The following is an 18,575-nucleotide window of genomic DNA, read 5'->3' on the forward strand; positions in this document are numbered from 1 at the left end:
TTGAAATTAATCGAGCTTAAAAAAAAGTCGAGCCTTAACCACGAGTCCATGACGAATTATATGGAATTTCATGTCTTGATTTAAACGGAAAATTTCCTCAATCTACGCTACTACTGGAGAATTCTGTGTCTCGATTTCAGGGTGCAAAAAATGCTTGCTGTTTTCGGCAACACTATTGTACAAAAGCACATCAATATGAAAAACAACAATATTGTACAACAATTAGATGATTCTCACATCTCCGGGTACTTAGCTGTCAAAAAGTTCGGAATTAGGGAAAGGAAGAGGTCAATTACCAAATGATTTACTACAATGTCGAATTCTGATGAATTGGGTAAATACTAATCAGAAGTATGATAAAGTTTACGACATATCAACCAAGAAAAGCAGTCTTCGTGTATTGAAAACACTAGCCCCCGTGTAGTGTGGATATAAAGACGACCGTGTCCTTTTCGTCTAGTAAAGTCTCGAGCTGACCACTGAGCTCCCAGTCGCAGTCATTTACCAGCACTAGAACTCCAGGTCTCCTGCACACGCAATATTATTTTAGGGATTGCTTAAAGTGCAGCAAGTACGAAGTATTGCAGGGGTAATAGAGGAAAACAAATATAGTCAAGTCACAGGAGAAAATGATGGTAAAAAGAGGGATGAGATGAAGACGGGGTAACATGTACAAGAGCTTATTGCGTTATTGAAAAATTGTGGGTTACAACTGACAACTTCCGTAACTCTCTTGATTCCTTCTCTAAGTGACTAGTAGTTTTGACTATGACTACGAGAGTATTACTGATTAGTGATTACGTAGGAAATCGGGCCTAATTCACGGCTTGTTCCATCCAACCTAAAATTAGGCTATGTTCAGACTCGTTTAGAAGTACCCGACATGGGTGTGTGTCCAAGTGTCGGACACGACTATTTTTTATCAAATATTTGCATATTTTGACCAAAATAAGGTGTCTAAGTGGTCTTACAATGTCTGAGTGTCGGAAAATGGGTACGTGAGGGAATCAGAAGAGACGGAGGAACATAGAAACTAGGCGGGAGGATAGGGCCTCTTTAGCTTATTCCATGACTGAGCATCACTAGACTTGGCAAAAATGACCCGACCAATATTGACTCGACCTAACAACTTGACTCGGGAAGTACAATCCAAAGTTGACCCAAACATGATGACTAGATCTAAAATGCACCAACACAAAAGTGATGTAATGCAAAATGACATAATATGACTTAGAGCAACCCAAAATGGCTGGATTTAAATAAAAAAACCGTTCAAACTATGACCCAAAGCGAGTCAAATAACCCGATCAAAACTAACCCATGCCAAAATTACCCGTTAACTGCACATCAGAAATGACCCAATCCTTGAATGACCCGTTTGTTATGACCTATGTCCACCCTAGGGATAAGCCTATAGTTAAAGTTGAATATTTACTTGGAGGCAAACATATTATCACATGCGATGCGATTAATGGCGATTGGCGAGTACATCTCTACATATATGTTCACCCTCGGGATAAACCGGTTCAATTCATACTTCATAGTAATTCATTCTGTATTGAAGTATTTTTCCTAACTCGGCACAGAATTGAGAATCAGGCACAAAGAAAGCAGCAGCTTACAAGAACAAAACTAAAATCAGAGCTTACACAGTATCTCCTTTCATGAACATCTCTGGCCTCTCTTTTATCAGATTTGTTCGAACCCATGACAGCAATCGTCTCATTGTTAACTGCGAAAAAAAATAATAATTAAAAAGCATGAAAATTGACATTCTTTATTTCTAAGGGAGGGGAGCCGGGGAGGTCAGTGAATAGCTATAATTCATAAATGCCTACCTGCTCTTCATTATCTTCTAATGCGACATTCACCTTATGGACCTTTACAGAGTCACAAAGAAGTTCAAGGCCACCTCTATAAAAGAAACATTAGCAAGTCAGCATAAATTGGAACGCCAAAGGCAGTGGTCTCGAAAGAATTTAGAAAGTTAAATGAGATGGTTGTATAACTATTACCAAGCCATTTATGGAGCAATATTTTATTCCTCGTTTAATAATGGGGTTAACGGCTTGGTTATATACATAAACACCGTCTCATAGAAGACTTGTTGTCGGCAGAAAACACCACCATAATGACGACTCAGGTTAAAAAGACTTTCCAAGACCAAAATTGAGTAGCATTAAAAACTGAAAAGTACGCAAAATTCAATCGAGCTTTAGGAGATACAGACAAACTGACCCTGCCTAAAACCAACCCGAATTACCAGTTTGCACGTCTATCTATAAGTCCAATGATATTTTTCCCCTCTATATCCCATCAATCAGCGACCTTTTCTGATTTTAGCAAAGAAACCAACACGCCAATAACAAAAAAAAAATGTACGAGAACTCAATCAAGTGATTCCTTGGTGACACTATACGGGTTTACCACACGAGAAACCATTATACACATTAAATTTAACAATTTATTCTAATATTCAACTGAAGTTATAACAAACTTCATATGTCTAGATTCTTACAACAAATATCAACTTCACCTCAAGCGATTTTCGTATTTGATTTAAAACTAGGGTAGACTTTAAAAATAGAATAACTTAATTACACTTACACCTCTTTAATCTTCAAAGTGGCAGTTACAGGATTGTGATCACTATTTACTTAAAAGTTAAAAGTTAAAACTAGGGTAGACTTCAATTAGCAATGCACTAGTGCTACTTTTCGGAAACAACCTCTTTGTGTTGCTAACATAGGGGTAAGGCTGCCTACCTCCGATCCCAGTTACCACGCAATCTGCGGGAGCTATTGAGACACTGAGGTAATATTGTCGCTCTAATAATATTATCAGAAACTCAAATTCATAATCAAAGTATATTATCAGAAACTATAGTGTTAATGAAACCCAATTATATGCTTCTTTGAATGATTTTCAAGCTTACCCATCTTCATAATTACAAAAAAGATTAGATCTTTGTACACAAAAACAACCTAATTTAACACAAAAAGTCATAGGAAGCATTAATTTAACAAAAAAAAAAGAGGTGAAAATAACAAAATTACTCGGATACACAAATTGGGTATTTTCAAATTTATAAAGAAATGAAATAAATTGGATGAATTCATATAAACAAAGAGCAAATAATCTAAAAAGGTTAAAAGAGAGGAAAAAAAAGTACCCAAATTCAAGAGTGAGTAGCATGATTGTTGAGTAGAATGCCAAATCCTTGAAAATCAAAGGAAGAGTGTCTGTCTATTTTGTCTTTGACAGGGTTTAGCGTTGGTCTTACAATCAATTATACGACACCAAGTTCATGAATAGTTTTTCCCAATTAATTGTTTACTTTTTATTTTTTTTACTTTTGGAAGACTTATATTTTAATAGGAGTAGCAAATAAACAAAAACAAAAAATTAGAATTGTGGGAGTACATTATTTCTTCCTTTGAGAAAAAAAATAAAAATAAATGGTAGTCAATTAGATAAAAATCAGTTAATTGGGGGTTTGGGACTTACCGAACATAGACGGACAAGCTTGTCATTTACCCGGCTAGATTAGATATGTAGTAGGATAATAATGACACGTGAATCACACTATACTAGTGAATCTTGTTGACATAGATAATGTCACGGGTCAACTGTGGTCAAGGGAGTAAGACTGATTGTCACGCAAGCCGAATTGTAAAATGTCCAACTATATTGTTTGTATAACATAGTGTCACACTAATTTTTAAGTCCTAACATTAATTTTTCATCTTTTTACTATGCTAACTAGTGTAGATTCCGCGCAAATGCGCGGTAAATATAGACCTTTTAATTTTTAGTGTATTAGTTATAGATTTTAGATTTATATCTCGCGAATTTTTCTAAAAAAACAACTAATATTAAAATTAATTAAAAGAATTGAATAATTCCATAAATTGTGTTTTTTATGAAAATATTTTAACTACATCAATTTTTTTAAAAAAATCTTTTTTTGAAAAATCAGTTAGTTTAAGTAGTGGGTCCAACATATGATGGTATAATTAGAAAAGTCAAAGATTGCAAGAAGTATCACGGTAGAATATTTGCAAAATCAATTAGTTTAAGTAGTGGGCCCAATTTAGAACGTGATATGTGCTTTTTTCAGTCCAGAAGGCAGGCCCAATCATAGTGGAAAGCACTTGGGCGGGAAACTACTAAGAGAATTTTATCGGATAATTCACGCGGTACCCTTGAAGTTTGCCACTTTTGCACGAAATACCCAAATTTTTGATCCGAAAAACTTAAAGAGGTCATAACTCGTATTTACGAGTTCAGAAAGTGACGTTTTTTTTTTCCAAATCGCTTATCTTTCCGAGAACTACAATTTGGAAAAAAAAATTGTCGCATTTGGATCCGTTGCTAGGAGTTATTGTGCGTCAAAGTTTTTCCGAGCGAACAAACTTTGAGTGATCATATCTCTTGGTAACGAGTTCCAAACTCGTCAATTTTCTTTTATCAAATCATAGTTCTCGGAAAAATGATCGATTTGAAAACAAAAAATTTCACTTTCTGAGTTCGTAAACACGAGTTTTGGCCTCTTTAAGTTTTTCGGATCAAAAATTTGGGTATTTTGTGCAAAGTGGCAAACTTTAAGGGTACCACGTCAATTATCCGAAATTTTATTCTCTTAGTAGTAGGGGGGATAGACCTAGATACGGGCCATATTAGCCAAGGTTTGGATCAGGCCTTGCCTACCAAACCCAAGACCAGCCTGGGCTAATCTTAAACCAACCATGTGTGTGGTCGGACTGGGCCTTGGTGGGCCACTCGTCCTGAAAAGGTCAATCTTAATGCTCACTTTAAACGCTAATGCCTAATGACCTACGAAGTATTATGTTAAGGGTGTAAGTTTAGAATTTTGTTAATTTTCCGTCCATAATAACTTACTAATTACTCCGTATCTATGAAATTTTACAATGTTAAATAATATGGCTATGATTTTGTATTTTTATATTTTATTTTTTAATGTAATTTTAAAGTATCGAGTGCTTCTATTAAGTAGCCAAGTAGGTATACTTTCCTTTTTCATTTTTTTTTTTTTAAAAAAACAACTTACTAGCAATTACCAAAACGTTTTTTATTTATTTTAGCAGTACATATTTTCCTCATTACAGTATTTTTTACTCATTTTTTTCCCTTATCTACCCTTGATATAAAAACCATGTACTACATTCACAAAAAAACCTAATAAAAAACATAAATTGTGATCTACGTAGTACACTACTCCAACCCATCACCATACACCTCCACGGCCCTACCGTTGTATCACCGCCATTAGACCGTGATGCCACACTGCCGTCCCTATCCCCTCATGGTAGCAACTCGCTTCATTGTTGTTTGTGCTCAACCACAATCGAACTCCCTCATTCACCCTCCGCCCCTCTACCTCGTCCAACAAACCCACCCTCATCGCACCATACCAACCATCCGTCCACGCACAAACCCGTCATTTCTAACGTCAATAATCCCGGTAGTTTAGGGCAATGGTGGTTGTCGACAGTGGAATAGGAAGGTGGTTTATGGTAGCGGTTGATGGCGCTAGCATATAGCGGTGATTGACGTGGTGGTTGGTCGTAGATTAAATTGGAACAGTAACAAATTAATGGCGTAACAAATTAATAGCTCCATCCCCTGTCATGTTTTTTGGTAAAATAACTTTTATAATTAGGTTATCAACTTTCAATTGCACAGATGATATTTTTGATTTCCAGTCCAATGGAACAATAAATTCGATGGCAGAAAATCGAAAATATGCACAGTAGCAGATCTTATGAAAAAGAGGTGTGTGTTATTGCTTTTATGCTTGGTACCCACCCACGGACCCACCCCTTGACCCACCACTGAAACCCCATCGTCGGTGGTCTAGTCGGGCAGCGAACTCTCCCCTCCGTCGGCGACATAACCCGCTACAGTAGCCATAGAGTGCCTGAAACTAGAGGAAAATAAGTGAATAGATTAGAGAGAAATTAGAGAGGAAAAATATGAGGGGAAATGAGAGGGGTATAATTATCAATAGGATACTGCGGTGAGTAAAATGTGTAATGCGAAAATAAAGACCCTTACCAAAATTAGCGTACCCAAAAAAAAAAAGCAATTACCAAAATTAAACGCGGTTTGGAAATACGTAGAAGCTACGCAACCCAGATCATCATCCTTGTTCATCTATCTTATAAGCAACCCAGATCATTATTTCTGATCATTATTTCCCTGTAAAATCATCATCCTTGTTCATCTATCTTCAATCTCCAAATTCAAAATCCCCAAATTTCCAGTTATTATTAATTCTCAAGTTTAAATCTCGTCGTTGTTGATTATTTCTTCAATCTCAATTATTATACAGGTTTGATACTATTACTTCTTCCTCTTCTAATTTCCTATTGTTTTTTTAGGACTAGGGTTTATAGATTTGATTATGGAATTATTACATTCGTCAATTGGGACTTCAATCCCGGCTTTTCTTCGCGATTCTTCGTTCTGGTTTCATCGCCCGGGGCTTCAATTGCGAGAGGGTTTGGAATTTTGGATTTTTGCTGCTTTATTTTACAGATTTGATTATTAGGGTTTTGGTTTTTGGGTTTTTATTCGAAAAGGGATCGAATTTGTTGATGGGTTGCACGCTTTAGTCTGTATTGTTTGTAAATTGGTGATGGGCTTGTGTTATTTTCGCGGTTGGTGGTGTTAATGATGCGTTTTCGGCATTCGACTGCAAAAGGTTTATGCTTTTAGTGATTTCAATTGAGCTACCATGGATTTAGTCGATATCGCATTCAAAAGCGTGGACTGAATGCTTTTGATTTGATCGAGAATCTATGATTGCGAGAGGGTTTGGATTTTTGTTGCTTTATTTACAGAGATGATTATTAGGCTTTTGGGTTTGGGGCTTTAGTCGAAAAGGGATCGACTTTGTTTAGGGTTTGATGATGGGTTGCAAGCTTTAGTCTCTATTCTTTGGATTTTGTTGATGGGGGTGTGTTATTTCGTGGTTTATGGTTTTAGTGATGCATTTCTGGCATCCGGCTGCAAATGGTTTACGCTTTTTGTCGATTTATTCGGTATTTCAATTGAGGTACCATGGATTTAGTCGATATAGCATTCAAAGGTGTGGACTGAATGCTTTGATTTGAGAATGTATCATATCCATGTGCTTGGGTGGTGATTGAGAATGATAGCAATTGGCCTGTACTTCTATGTTTGTGAAGATAGAAGAAACCTGCATATACAAGGGAACTCGTTGTAATTGGTTTACATATGATTGTGTTTTCTGTAGAATGACGGAAGTTATCTCTAGAAGGGTCGCAGAGGGACGTGGGAGAGTTCCATACAGCTGGCATCGTGCTCAACCAGCAGCTGCTAACGATTCTGGGATCGTCTGCAAATACTGGTTGCGTGGGCACTGCACCAGAAACCCATGTCGGTTTCGTCATCCGAATGAAGAAGCACCCAAAAATTGTAGTGTCCAATTAAACAGTTTGAAAGCTAAACAGTCCCATATTCCGTTACAGCCTTTAAGAGTTGTCACTAAGAGAGCAAATGGAGAGCAGAATGCTCCTAATGTGAAGCGGAGAACTTCTCCTAAGAATGCTCTTGATAACAAGGGTTATCAATGTGGTACAACTAAGAAGCCTATTGTTGAAGAGAAGGTTGTCGAGTCTGTCAAACATCGTGATGTTGTTGATCAGAAGCCTACTGCTGTCCATACTGATGACCTTCCTGAGAAGTTGCATAAGATATGTGTTGATTGGATTAACAAGACTTGTGTTCATGATGAAAAGTGTAAATATATGCACTCTTGGAGTTCGAGCAATGACTTCTCCAAGATGGTTCAACTTGAAGGTCATAAGAAGGTACCCAACTCGCCACGTGGTTTCTGTTTTTCAATCTCTTGCTGCTTAGCTAACCACTAATATCTTCGATTTATGCTGTCAATAATGTTTCAGGCTGTTACCGGAATCAATCTGCTGTCTGGTTCAGATAAGCTATTTACTAGTAGTGAAGATGGGACTGTTCGTATGTGGAATTGCCACACTGGCGAGGTAAAAATAAGCCTTTCAATTACAGTTCAAGCCTTTAATTTAAAAAGTCAGTGAGGCCTAAAGATTTAGGAAGGGCGGTGCGCCTTTTGCAAAGGCGCACTAATATGCAATTTTATCAGGAAGGAGAAATAGACAATCTTCTAGCAATTTTATTTACTAGTAGCTATTTACTAGTGCACCTCGTGCCTGTCGACACTATGGCTCTAGCAAAAGCAATACATACTTTTTGATATTTTTCTGATGACACTGTTTGGTGCTTGCAGTTTATAGCTTCTGACGTCGGTTCTCCAGTTTGGTGTCTTGCGAGTGAAGGACCATGGGTGTTCGCCGGAATTACAAATGCTATTAAGGTCAATTGATTGTTATCATTTCTTCGTAGTGTAGCGTTGGTTAAGTCACTTTAATGTAGCATAATATTAATTTTGGTACTTCTCCTTTCTGCCTTGTTTTTCAGGCTTGGAACATTGAGGCTCAATTAGAACTTACCCTTAATGCACCCAGTGGACATGTTTATGCACTGACTATGGTTGACGGAGTATTATATTGTGGACTTCAGGTAACTGTCCTACATTACTGTTAACATTTTGACAAAGATGTCGTTCCCTTTCTCTTTCTATTTTTTAGGGGTTCTCTTTCACATGGATTTTGTATGCTTCTTTGATAAGTTTCCAAGATAAGAACATGTCCTAAAGGAAACATATGTTATTGACTGGCATGCCCAACTATGAATTGATTAAAATGAAGCAAGTAAAAATTATAGGTGTATTCCACCCAAACATTGTCAAAACTCACCGAAAAAGAAGTTTTTAATAGTTTTCCGGGACTCGTGTCAAGAGTGTATCTTTCTGCCTTTCCTTAGTTTTAATGCACTGTGTTCCTTGCAGGTTGGTTCGATTTTGGTGTGGAAGTTAAACTCGGAAGGTGTCTCATTTGAGGGCCCTATGTTGGTGAAGGGTCACACTGGTGCTGTGGTTTCATTATTTCGAGGGGGTCATTGGTTATTTTCAGCCTCAGTGGATAAGACAGTTAGAGTATGGGACTTCAAGAATATGGTCTGCAGCCACACGCTCCAAAAGCATTCTGAAGAAGTAATGTCTGTGCTTTGCTGGGAGCAATACTTGTTGTCCTGTTCATTGGATAAAACCTTAAAGGTTTGCACTTTCTTCGTTTCCACTTTCTGCTTACTAATAGTTTGAAGAAACTAAGCCCTAATCATTTATTTCTTTTTTTTTGTGTTTTGGTCTAATGTTTGTCTGGTTCTGTTCATCCAGGTCTGGGGTCGCACTGAAGCCGGAGACTTTGAGGTGGTACATACACACATTGAGGATAATGTACTTAACTCTCCCACAAATTCTTTGTATTGAATTTCTATTGATTAACGGCAACCAGTCGTCTTCTATAAGGCCATCTCATATAGTTCTATGTTCTTTTCTCGGGGAGGATAGATCCCCGCTTATATGTTTTACAATAATTTCTTTCTGAAAATCATGTGACACGAGTGTCTCTTGGGTTGCAGGGTATCCTATCATTATGTGGCATGCATGATGCAGCAGGAAACCCGATATTGTTGTGTTCATGCAACGATAATAGTGTGCGCCTATACGATCTGCCATCGTGAGTACCTTCAACTTTGATGTTTTACCTTTCATTAGTCATATTGTTCCGTATAATTTGACATAATCTTGTTAGTAGTAACACTCTAACTCGCTTATACAGCTTTGTGGAGAGAGGCCGCATTTATGCAAATGAAGAAGTCAAAACAATTCACATTGGTCCTGGCGGACATTTCTTTACGGGTGACGCAGCAGGAACAGTGTCAGTCTGGAGATGTTCCGGAGATTTCTCGGGATCGCCTGATAAAGTTGCTGCTGCCTAAAATCTAGTGCATGTGCATCATTCATTTTTTGCCGAAAGGGAAAGCTTGTGTTGCTTTCCAGCATTGTAAATGTAATATATGAATGAATTCCTCCTCTCAATGAAGAAAATTTTGTAAAGAATTGGCTCATTGTGTTATTTAAGAAAATCTTGATCTTCCTGCAGAATCTTTATACAGAAAGTATTTCGCAAACTAACCACCGTTGGTCTTGCTTCTAGCCAACTAAAGACGACGATTGGTTTGTTAGGGTCGAGTGGTTTCAGCGGTTGAGTAATACGGAGTACATGTTCGAATTCAGGGGTAAATGATAACAGTCGTCATTTGACTTGTTGCTGCAGCAGTAAGGAGTGAGTGGGCTTAGGTTGCTCGATGGCGCGTTTAGGACTCTAGGTTGTTTCACTTGTTTCGTAGCTTGGCCTGGTTTTCGGAGAAGGTGGTTCAGAGGAGGGAGTTGAGCGTGATGTGGAAATGGACGTCAAGTGTGTTCAACTTAGAGGCGGGCAAAAATATAGGATACGGTTTTATAATACGGATACGATACGGTATACGCTATACGGTTTGAGTTATATGGATTTTCGTTTATACGATACGAAAATCTGTATATATGCCGTACCATATCCGGGTATGTTCTCACTATGACTAAGAGTCTAAGATTACTCTGACTCGACTCCAAGCATATACGAAAATCCGTATATACGAAATGCATTTTTATGTAAAGTTTTACACTTTGTATGTTCTCAATTTGCAAGGATGTTAATAAAATGAAGGTGCCAACTGTTAGGGCTAAAATTGTATCTACTCAGGATCGAAATTATCCATGCAGTCCTGTAGTTAAGAGTTCGCTTAGCGGGTAAATTATCAAAGTGGTAATCAAGACGTGAGTAACAAAAATACCATTGTGAGTTGTGACTCGATTTTTTTATATTTAAAAAAAAAAAGAAAAAAAAAAACTACACAATCTGTACTCTCTAGCATACTATATCCGCTAACTTTGCATCTTCCACAAAATTTGCTACATTGCTGGGATAAGTTGAGTCAGATGGTAAGATTCTCTTGGATTGTTCAGGAAGTCGCTTGGCACTCACCCAGTGATGAATTTACGTCTTCAAAGCAGCAGATCTTCCATCACAACAAAGTAAGACATGCATTACCTTTTATCAGCAGATGTACTGCCGTTTAATTTGATGCTCTTCCCAATATCCCATGCTTACTATCGATATTGTTAATAGTGTAGATGTTGAACATCATGTGTTTTTTCTCTACATGAAACCTTGATTTCTGGATAATGGACTTAACAAATCAATGTGAACAATTAAATTATAAAGGAGCTTCAAGTCCACAATCTGGTTCTAGGATAGTAAACTCACCATAAAATTGATTTGGTAGTAATTATTGTAAGATTTGTTCCGTACATCTGGATTGAGCTATCTACCAAATGTATGAATTATAGAGAATCTCTTAGAATTACTCGTGTTTTGAATGTTGTATTGGATTTTATGAAAATAAGTACTCCTAATCAGCGACCATATAAAAAAAGTCACCCTCATACTAACTGTGGAATAGGTAAACAAATAGTTGGGACGGAGGGAGTACTAAATAAACCACTTCTGACTTGTATTTGGCCTCAAATCCGACTTGTGATGACATTCGACTTAAGCTGTTGCTATAATTAACCTGCCAATAGAGAATCCGTTGAGTGACAGGACCATATTTGACGTCTTCGATTGCAGGGATGCGCTAGACGGCTTATTAAAGTTGCACTACATGAAGCTGATTGGAAAAGAGAAATGTGATACTCGGATCTTTAAGAATAGAAGTGAGGTGACATTATTCATGTTAGTTTGTTATTTCTTTTAGTTTTTACGCTAAACTTAAGTAATATGTGAGCTTCAATTGCAATTGTCTTTGCATGTTGGTTCTGAGAGTAAGTGTCATTGTCTTTTGTTCACCTAGACATTCCTTTCATGAAAAACGGCTTGATACTGGCAAAGTTGCAGCAACGCGTTTGAAAATTGGAAGCTTGTTGTGCAGTTTAATCTACAAGGTTTATAGGGAGGAGGTAGGTTGTACTGTTGTTGATAGGAGGATTTATCGATCTTACCTTATAATGAGTTTAGAGGAGGAGGTTGGAGGAGGAGATTGAGTCCGAGAAGCCCTCTAGCTCCACCCCTTTGCATATGTATTCAGCGGTACATCCGACAAAACTGTCTTAGTCTGAACTAAATTGACTCGACCTGAAACTACCCGACGATGACCTGGAACGACCTCACATACTTATTTAGAGTTAAATCTGATCTCTGCATATAAAAGAACAAAAAAATACTCGAAATAGACCCACATGATCACATATCCCGGCCAATCTGACTTAAAATTGAGCTGTATTCCAAATGACTCGACATTAGAGCACCAAATATAGACCTGACCTTATCTCAATCTTAGTGAGTTGCTTGTCATGTCTGTTAGTAGTCAGCTGTCAACTCCATGTTTTACGGAGTTTGATTCTAATTTCAGTATGTGTTCTGATATGAGTACTATGTTGTAACTCTTAAGTTGGTGATGTTAGTCTCTAGCATTTAAGGTTTCACGTCTATAATTTCAAGTGCATAAATCTGTATTGGCATGGAAACAGCAGGTACTCTTGTTATGCGCAGTGTTCTTGTTGTTATGGTGGTGGGGAATGCCACTGCCGGCTCTATGGTTAAAGAGAAAATACTTGAAGAAATCCCAGCTGCTAAAATTGATGTGGAGTTGGATCTCAGCTCACTAGCATCAGTAGAGAAGATTCCACCCGGATATAAATCATTGAGCTTACCTCACAACCTTCTCATGTGAGTATGGTGATCTAAATGAATCCGTTCCGTATTTTAACTGCAACTCTGCTAGGGCAATAAAGACATTTTAAATAAAACTTTTTTTTCCAAACACCACCTTTAAAAAAAAAGTTTGTAAAACACAACCTTTAATAATTTTTTTTTTGTTAAACACGACATTTTGGCTAGAGTTTGAACACTTGCAACGGGGTGACTTTCAGTCGATATTTGAGATAGAAAATGAAGTCGGTTTGAGGTGTTCTTAGACTCGTTGGAAAGGTGGGAGTACATGCTTTCCAATGGTTACTAATACGGTGGTGATAGGTGGCTTTATGTGGGGTCTATTGGTGTGTAAAGTAAGGTTGGTCAAGGAGTGAATTGGAGAGAGAAACAAATCAGAAAAACACCAATTCACTCCTTGATCAGCCTTACTTTACACACTAATAAACCCCGCATAAGGCCACCTATCACCGTCATATTGATAATGCCTGGAAAGCTTGTACTCCCACCTTTCCAACGAGTCTAAAAACACCTCAAACCGACCTCGCTTTCTATCTCAAATATCGACTGAAAGTCACCCCGTTGCAAAGGTTCAAACTCTAGCCAAAATGTCGTGTTTAACAAAAAAAAAATTATTAAAGGTTGTGTTTTACAAACTTTTTTTTTAAAGGTGGTGTTTGGAAACTTTTTTTTTAAAGGTGGTGTTTGGAAAAAAAAGTTTTTTAAAGGTTGTGTTTAACAAAAAACCCTAAAAAAATTGCCAAATTAAGATATGGGCCAATTCTATTAAAATTGGACGCGAAAGGAAAAGGGGTAATTTCAACGTGTAAGAGGGAGTAGTATTTATTTCAGCCATAAAGATGTTTGTAAACAACATTTTCTGTCTTACTTGGCCATAAATGTCGTCCTGTGATATTGGTTCTTTCGGAAATTGTGAATCATTATCAAGTTTAAAAAATTTAGTAAAGCCCAAGGTTATTGTTTCGGAAATTGCGAATCATTATCAAGTTAAAAAAAGTTAGTAAATCTTTCATATTGGTTCGAGAATCTGAAAGAACTTTAAGCACTTTGAAATTGTGAATCATTATCAAGTTCTAGGCGAAGTTATTGTTGTCTTAAACCTCAGCCTACCTGTCTGTTGGATTTCATGACTGAAGTTTCACAATTCTTCTCCTCATGCCTATGCAGCTGAACTAAAGAAGAAGATCAGGAAGACTAAGAGGCGTCAATTAAATCACTTTTCGGTATGTTTAAACGTCTTATTTGCTAAAGTTGTGTTTGTTTTACTCTTTTACTCTGCCCAATTTTCATGCTCATGCTCTTATGATTGTGGAGTCATGTTAAATCGTCTTGACATGAAATTTACAGTAGATATGGAAACTTTGGGGTTACTCAACATAAGAGATACGAAGTACAATATATACTTTTACAGTTAGACTTAAATAGAAGACCAGTTAGACTAGACTTGAATATAGAGAGATCAAACGATAAATAAGCGTAGGAGATGGAAAGGGGGAAGGAAAAGAAAATGGGTGTAATAAGTGAACAAGAGGGAGAGGGGGGTCTGAACAAAAGTGTGGGAGACAGATAGGTATGGAGGAAAAGGAAATAAGTGAGTATGTGGTGTAAGAGAGAAAGAGAGATAGAACCAGTGGAAAGGTGAGAGGAAGGGAAATGATGAAATACGGAACAAGTTATTAGGAGTTAACACGGTGAAAACAAGACATTTATGTCAAAGAATAAGTTACCGGTTCAAATTTGACATGTTTTTAGTTTTTTTGGTGAGGACCTGAAACTAAATAGTGTTTGAAGTCCTTTTTTTTGGTAAACGACTCAAACTTTTTAAGGTGGCTGTCTCGGGGAAAATGGGGGCTACAACATTGGTGAGGTCAATCACTTGATCCAATAACTAAAATACTCAAGCTTTAGATTAAGTTTTGAGTAAATATTCTTCGCCTCACTATCTTTCCAAATAGCGTTGGAGGGGGAAAAAAAGAGAGGGAAGAATCAAGTTGTCCGCAATAAAAGAACACACACAATAGCCAACGAGAGGAGAAGATAGCGAGTTCATCATTTTACAGCCTAATTTTTATTTGCTCATGAATAATTGAGATTATATGATATGCTAAATGATTGCGTGATAAGAAGGATCTTTATCAGTTATTTCAAGTTATCTTGGTGTAAGGGTTTGTGACGCCTTCATGTTAGTGTTGTTGGGCAGGTGACTACAAAGACCAAGTAAAGAGGAAAGAGGAGGCAACAACATGGGGAGACTGAAAGCCTAAAGATAGATGAGTTAGGCTTAGAAGTTTAGGCTTCTTTAGAGCAAGTAATTAATTTAGTCTCCACTTAGTCTGTTGCAAGTAACAGGTGATGGGGCATATTCTGCACCCGCTGACCAAGTCAACATATTGAACAAGGTCAAAGATATCCACAAGCAAGTCAACGACTTAGACAGCCTAACCGACGCAGCCCGTCGGCCTGTCTCTTGGGTCCCGGCCGGGGCAACTAGCCAGCCGGGGCACACATCCGCGAACTCATATCCAAGACCCCTCGGCGGCGAGTCAACAGGGCCCGCCGGCCTGCCATGGGTCCCTCGGCCGAGGGTAGATCAGTCTTTCCACCTGCTAGCCACTTGGCCACTTGGCCACTACGTGACAAAAGGTGAAAGTCTATAAATACTCCTCAACTCTCATTGAGGAAAGGATCCACAATTGAACCTAAAAATCACTATTCATCTGTTAATATCTTCCTTATCTCTCTACAAAATATACTTCACCAAGTAACACATAACTTATCTCTCTAAGTTTACTGACTTGAGCGTCGGAGTGAGTTCGCTCGGTGCAAAGCCGAGCCCTCAGTTTGTTCATTGTTTCAGGAGACCGAAAGGAGGATTCAACCAAAGACGTCATTCTACAAGCACGGGTGGTAATAAATAACTGCTCTGAAATTACACCCGGAACAATTGGCGCCGTCTGTGGGAAGAGATACTAGAAGCTAGTCACATTCATTCCCAAACAAAAAAAAAAACTCAGAACAAAAACCCACCCAAAAAGCTAAGAAGATGTCGAAACAACAAGAGGTATTCGTGATCGACGAAACGAATTCTCGCCAAGATGATACCGTCCACAATTGCAGGGTTGCGCGACCCTCCACCGGCCGAGTAATCCAACCGGAGTATGGGATGCCAATAATACCGAGATCGCCGCGCCCGCCGACCAGTGTCACCATCATGGGACATGTGGTTGATGCGGCAAACCTAAGCCGAAGCTACTCCCGGACCTAATTGGTAGCACGCCGCTCACACCGTCACACCGACAAGAGCGGCGACACCCGTCCAGGAGACCAGGGCCCGAATGTGACTCCAAGAGACTTGAACGGAGCACTGGAAGAAGCTGGCCCTGTCAAGACGCCGGGGGAGCCCAGAGTGCTAGTGGTAGACCTGAGTCCTTCCCGCACTCGCGGGAGGACGGCGTCGCCGCAGCACCGACGAGGCATGCCCCAGAGGAGTGGAAGAAGCCCGACTCACCAGAGTCGGAGAAGAAGCCCTTCCCGCCACGGGGAGAGGAGCCGGACTAGGAATGCGAGGAGCCGATCGCCGCGTGTCGTTCGACACATGGTCAGACAGCCCCTCAGTGCCTACGTCCTTGAAACCACCGTGCCAACCAAGCTAAAGTTGCCGGCGTTCACATACAAAGGGGATAGCGACCCCACCGACCATGCCGAGGCCTTTGAGTCGTACATGTCGGTGTGGGAACAACCCGATGAAGTCTGGTGCCGAGTCTTCCCAACGACCTTGCATGGGATGGCTCCGAGTTGGTACAAGGGGCTGCCCGACGGCTAGGTATACTGTTACGCCGACCTAAGGGACGCCTTTTTAGCCCAGTACTCTTGCAATAAGAGGAGGGCCGTGGAGACATCGGATCTCCCGACTATCGACGAGGGGGAGCGAGTCTCTACGAAGCTATGTGAAGAGGTTCGACGCCAAGGTTCGGCAGATTCGAGAGCCGAACCCCGAATCTGCGGCCTTCGCGCTGATGAAAGGCCTCCCAAGGGGAGACTTAAAAAACGAGCTCATCAAGTACGGAGGTCTGGGCCTAGACGCCGCTAGGAAGATGGCCGACCAGGCCATCAAGGTGGAAGACTATCACAAGACCTGGGTAGGCCACAGCGAGGCTGGGCACTCAGAGAAGAAGAGCCACCGGGAGGACAACCCGGATGAAAGACGCCGTGACAATAATAGGTCACGTTCGACAAGTCCGCCAGAAACGAACTCGGCGGGCACCGGGGAGTTCGGGAACGTACTACCGTAAGCGGTACAATGATCACACCCCCTGGTCGTATCTGCCGCCGAGGTCTTCGCCCGAGCAAGAACGAGGGCCGAAGTGGGAAAGGCCCCCAAGCCGAAGGGGGGACGGTGACACGAGCGATCTTTGAGTACCACGGCCACACCGGTCACCTTACTGACAACTGTCGGCATCTGAAGAATGCCATTGAAGAGCTGATCCGGAAGGGGAGCCTCGGCAAGTATGTTGCCAAAGGCCAAAAGACTGATGCCGGCGGCTCAAATAAGAAATCCGTCTTTGAACGGATAGGAGTGATCCATGTTGTCATCGGGGGCAACGAGAACGGTGGGTCCGCTCATGGGCACAAATGGCACCTTAACGAGCTGTATCAGGCCATCAACTTTGTGCCCAAAACAGCGGTCCCCGCTTCCAACATCCCCGACATGACTATTGGGAAGAAGGACTACGAGGGAGTCATCGCCCCTCACAAATGACCCAATTGTAGTCCACTTGGACATATCCAACCACCTGGTCAAGAGGTGCCCGATTGACACGGCGCCTACACGAACATCATGGTCGGGAGTGCTTTCTCAACCTCGGTCGAAGGTTAAAGACTTGAGCCCCGCACCAATCCGTTGTACGATTTTTCCGGCCGGCACTGGTACCCCGGGGTCGATCGGGACCCCGTGATGTTCGGCGAGGGGGATGCGGCTAAGAATGTCCTAGCTGAGTTCGTGGTCATTGACGGCTCGTCCGCCTACAACGTTCTCATAGGCCGAGTCACTCTGAGCGAGGCCGACGCAGTGATGTCCATCCGGGCCCTGACACTGATGTATGTCTCGGACCGGGGGGAAGCGCATAAGCTCATCTCCAAGGACGAGAAGGACGAGGTGGTCAACGTCCAGATACTCCGCCGAGGATGCAACATGCAATCCCTCAAAGTGGCAAAGAAGTCGAGAAGGGGAAAAGCCCATCCTTACAACGGAGGGCGACCTCATGGATGCAATCGACGACAAAAGCCGGGAAGGTCCCTACAAAGTGATTGAAGAAATAAGGCTGGGTACACACCGGCTGACAGACATGGAGGGTATGCCTTTGATGAGCCATTAGGACACTGACAATCTCGGGAAAAACTTTGTATAGCGGCGGAGGTGCCCAAGACAATTGTGGGCACCCCGACGCATGTTTATATCTAATGAAGAATCGTCCAAGTTTTCCATCAAAGTGTTCATTTCCCCCCATAGTCACTATCAAGAAGCAGACGCCACGGCAGTCACCCCAAGAAATAGACGCCACGGCAGTCGTCCCAAGAGGTAGACGCCGCGGCAGTCACTCCAAGAGGTAGACGCCACGGCAGTCACCATCAAGAAATAGACGCCACGGCGATCACCCCAAGAAGTAGACGCCACGACGATCACCCCAAGAGGTAGACGCCACGGCGATCACTCCAAGAGGTAGACGCCACGGCGATCATCATCAAGAAATAGGCGCCACAGCCACCCCAAGAGGTAGACGCCACGGCGATCACCCCAAAGAGGTAGACGCCACGACAAAT

The 18,575-nt window shown here is 40.7% G+C and overlaps 2 protein-coding genes across 3 annotated transcripts; one reads left to right on the forward strand and one right to left on the reverse strand.

Moving 5' to 3' along the window:
- Window positions 1-194: 194 nt before the first annotated feature.
- LOC141605154 (ubiquitin-related modifier 1 homolog 2-like) lies at window positions 195-3,426 on the reverse strand. Its single transcript, XM_074423817.1, has 4 exons — window positions 3,173-3,426; window positions 1,839-1,914; window positions 1,650-1,732; window positions 195-527 (listed from the first exon to the last, which is right to left on the reverse strand). Exons 1-4 carry the CDS (start codon window positions 3,193-3,195, stop codon window positions 410-412), a joined length of 300 nt encoding a protein of 99 aa, XP_074279918.1. The 5' UTR covers window positions 3,196-3,426; the 3' UTR covers window positions 195-409.
- Window positions 3,427-6,165: 2,739 nt separating this feature from the next.
- On the forward strand, window positions 6,166-10,042 carry LOC141605155 (zinc finger CCCH domain-containing protein 48-like). Of its 2 annotated transcripts, XM_074423819.1 has the most exons (9): window positions 6,166-6,355; window positions 7,283-7,859; window positions 7,953-8,048; window positions 8,312-8,398; window positions 8,503-8,604; window positions 8,933-9,199; window positions 9,320-9,379; window positions 9,565-9,662; window positions 9,765-10,042. In XM_074423819.1, exons 2-9 carry the CDS (start codon window positions 7,284-7,286, stop codon window positions 9,922-9,924), a joined length of 1,446 nt encoding a protein of 481 aa, XP_074279920.1. In that variant the 5' UTR covers window positions 6,166-6,355; window position 7,283; the 3' UTR covers window positions 9,925-10,042. The 2 variants fall into 2 exon arrangements, with proteins under 2 accessions (XP_074279920.1, XP_074279919.1); XM_074423818.1 differs by having other exon boundaries at window positions 6,210-7,859.
- Window positions 10,043-18,575: the final 8,533 nt, after the last annotated feature.

The sequence above is a fragment of the Silene latifolia genome, chromosome 10, assembly GCF_048544455.1.
Source record: "Silene latifolia isolate original U9 population chromosome 10, ASM4854445v1, whole genome shotgun sequence".
Lineage (NCBI taxonomy): Eukaryota > Viridiplantae > Streptophyta > Magnoliopsida > Caryophyllales > Caryophyllaceae > Silene > Silene latifolia.

Excerpts from the sequence above, each read along its gene's own strand:
- LOC141605155 (XM_074423818.1), top strand. The coding sequence starts at position 7,203 with ATGTTTGTGAAGATAGAAGAAACCTGCATATACAAGGGAACTCGTTGT. Across the intron at positions 7,860-7,952 it reads AACTTGAAGGTCATAAGAAG|GCTGTTACCGGAATCAATCT; the intron begins GTACCCAACTCG and ends ATAATGTTTCAG. Across the intron at positions 8,049-8,311 it reads GGAATTGCCACACTGGCGAG|TTTATAGCTTCTGACGTCGG; the intron begins GTAAAAATAAGC and ends TGGTGCTTGCAG.
- LOC141605154 (XM_074423817.1), bottom strand. The coding sequence starts at position 3,195 with ATGCTACTCACTCTTGAATTTGG. Across the intron at positions 1,915-3,172 it reads CTACTCACTCTTGAATTTGG|AGGTGGCCTTGAACTTCTTT; the intron begins GTACTTTTTTTT and ends TTTCTTTTATAG. Across the intron at positions 528-1,649 it reads TTCATGAAAGGAGATACTGT|GAGACCTGGAGTTCTAGTGC; the intron begins GTAAGCTCTGAT and ends TTGCGTGTGCAG.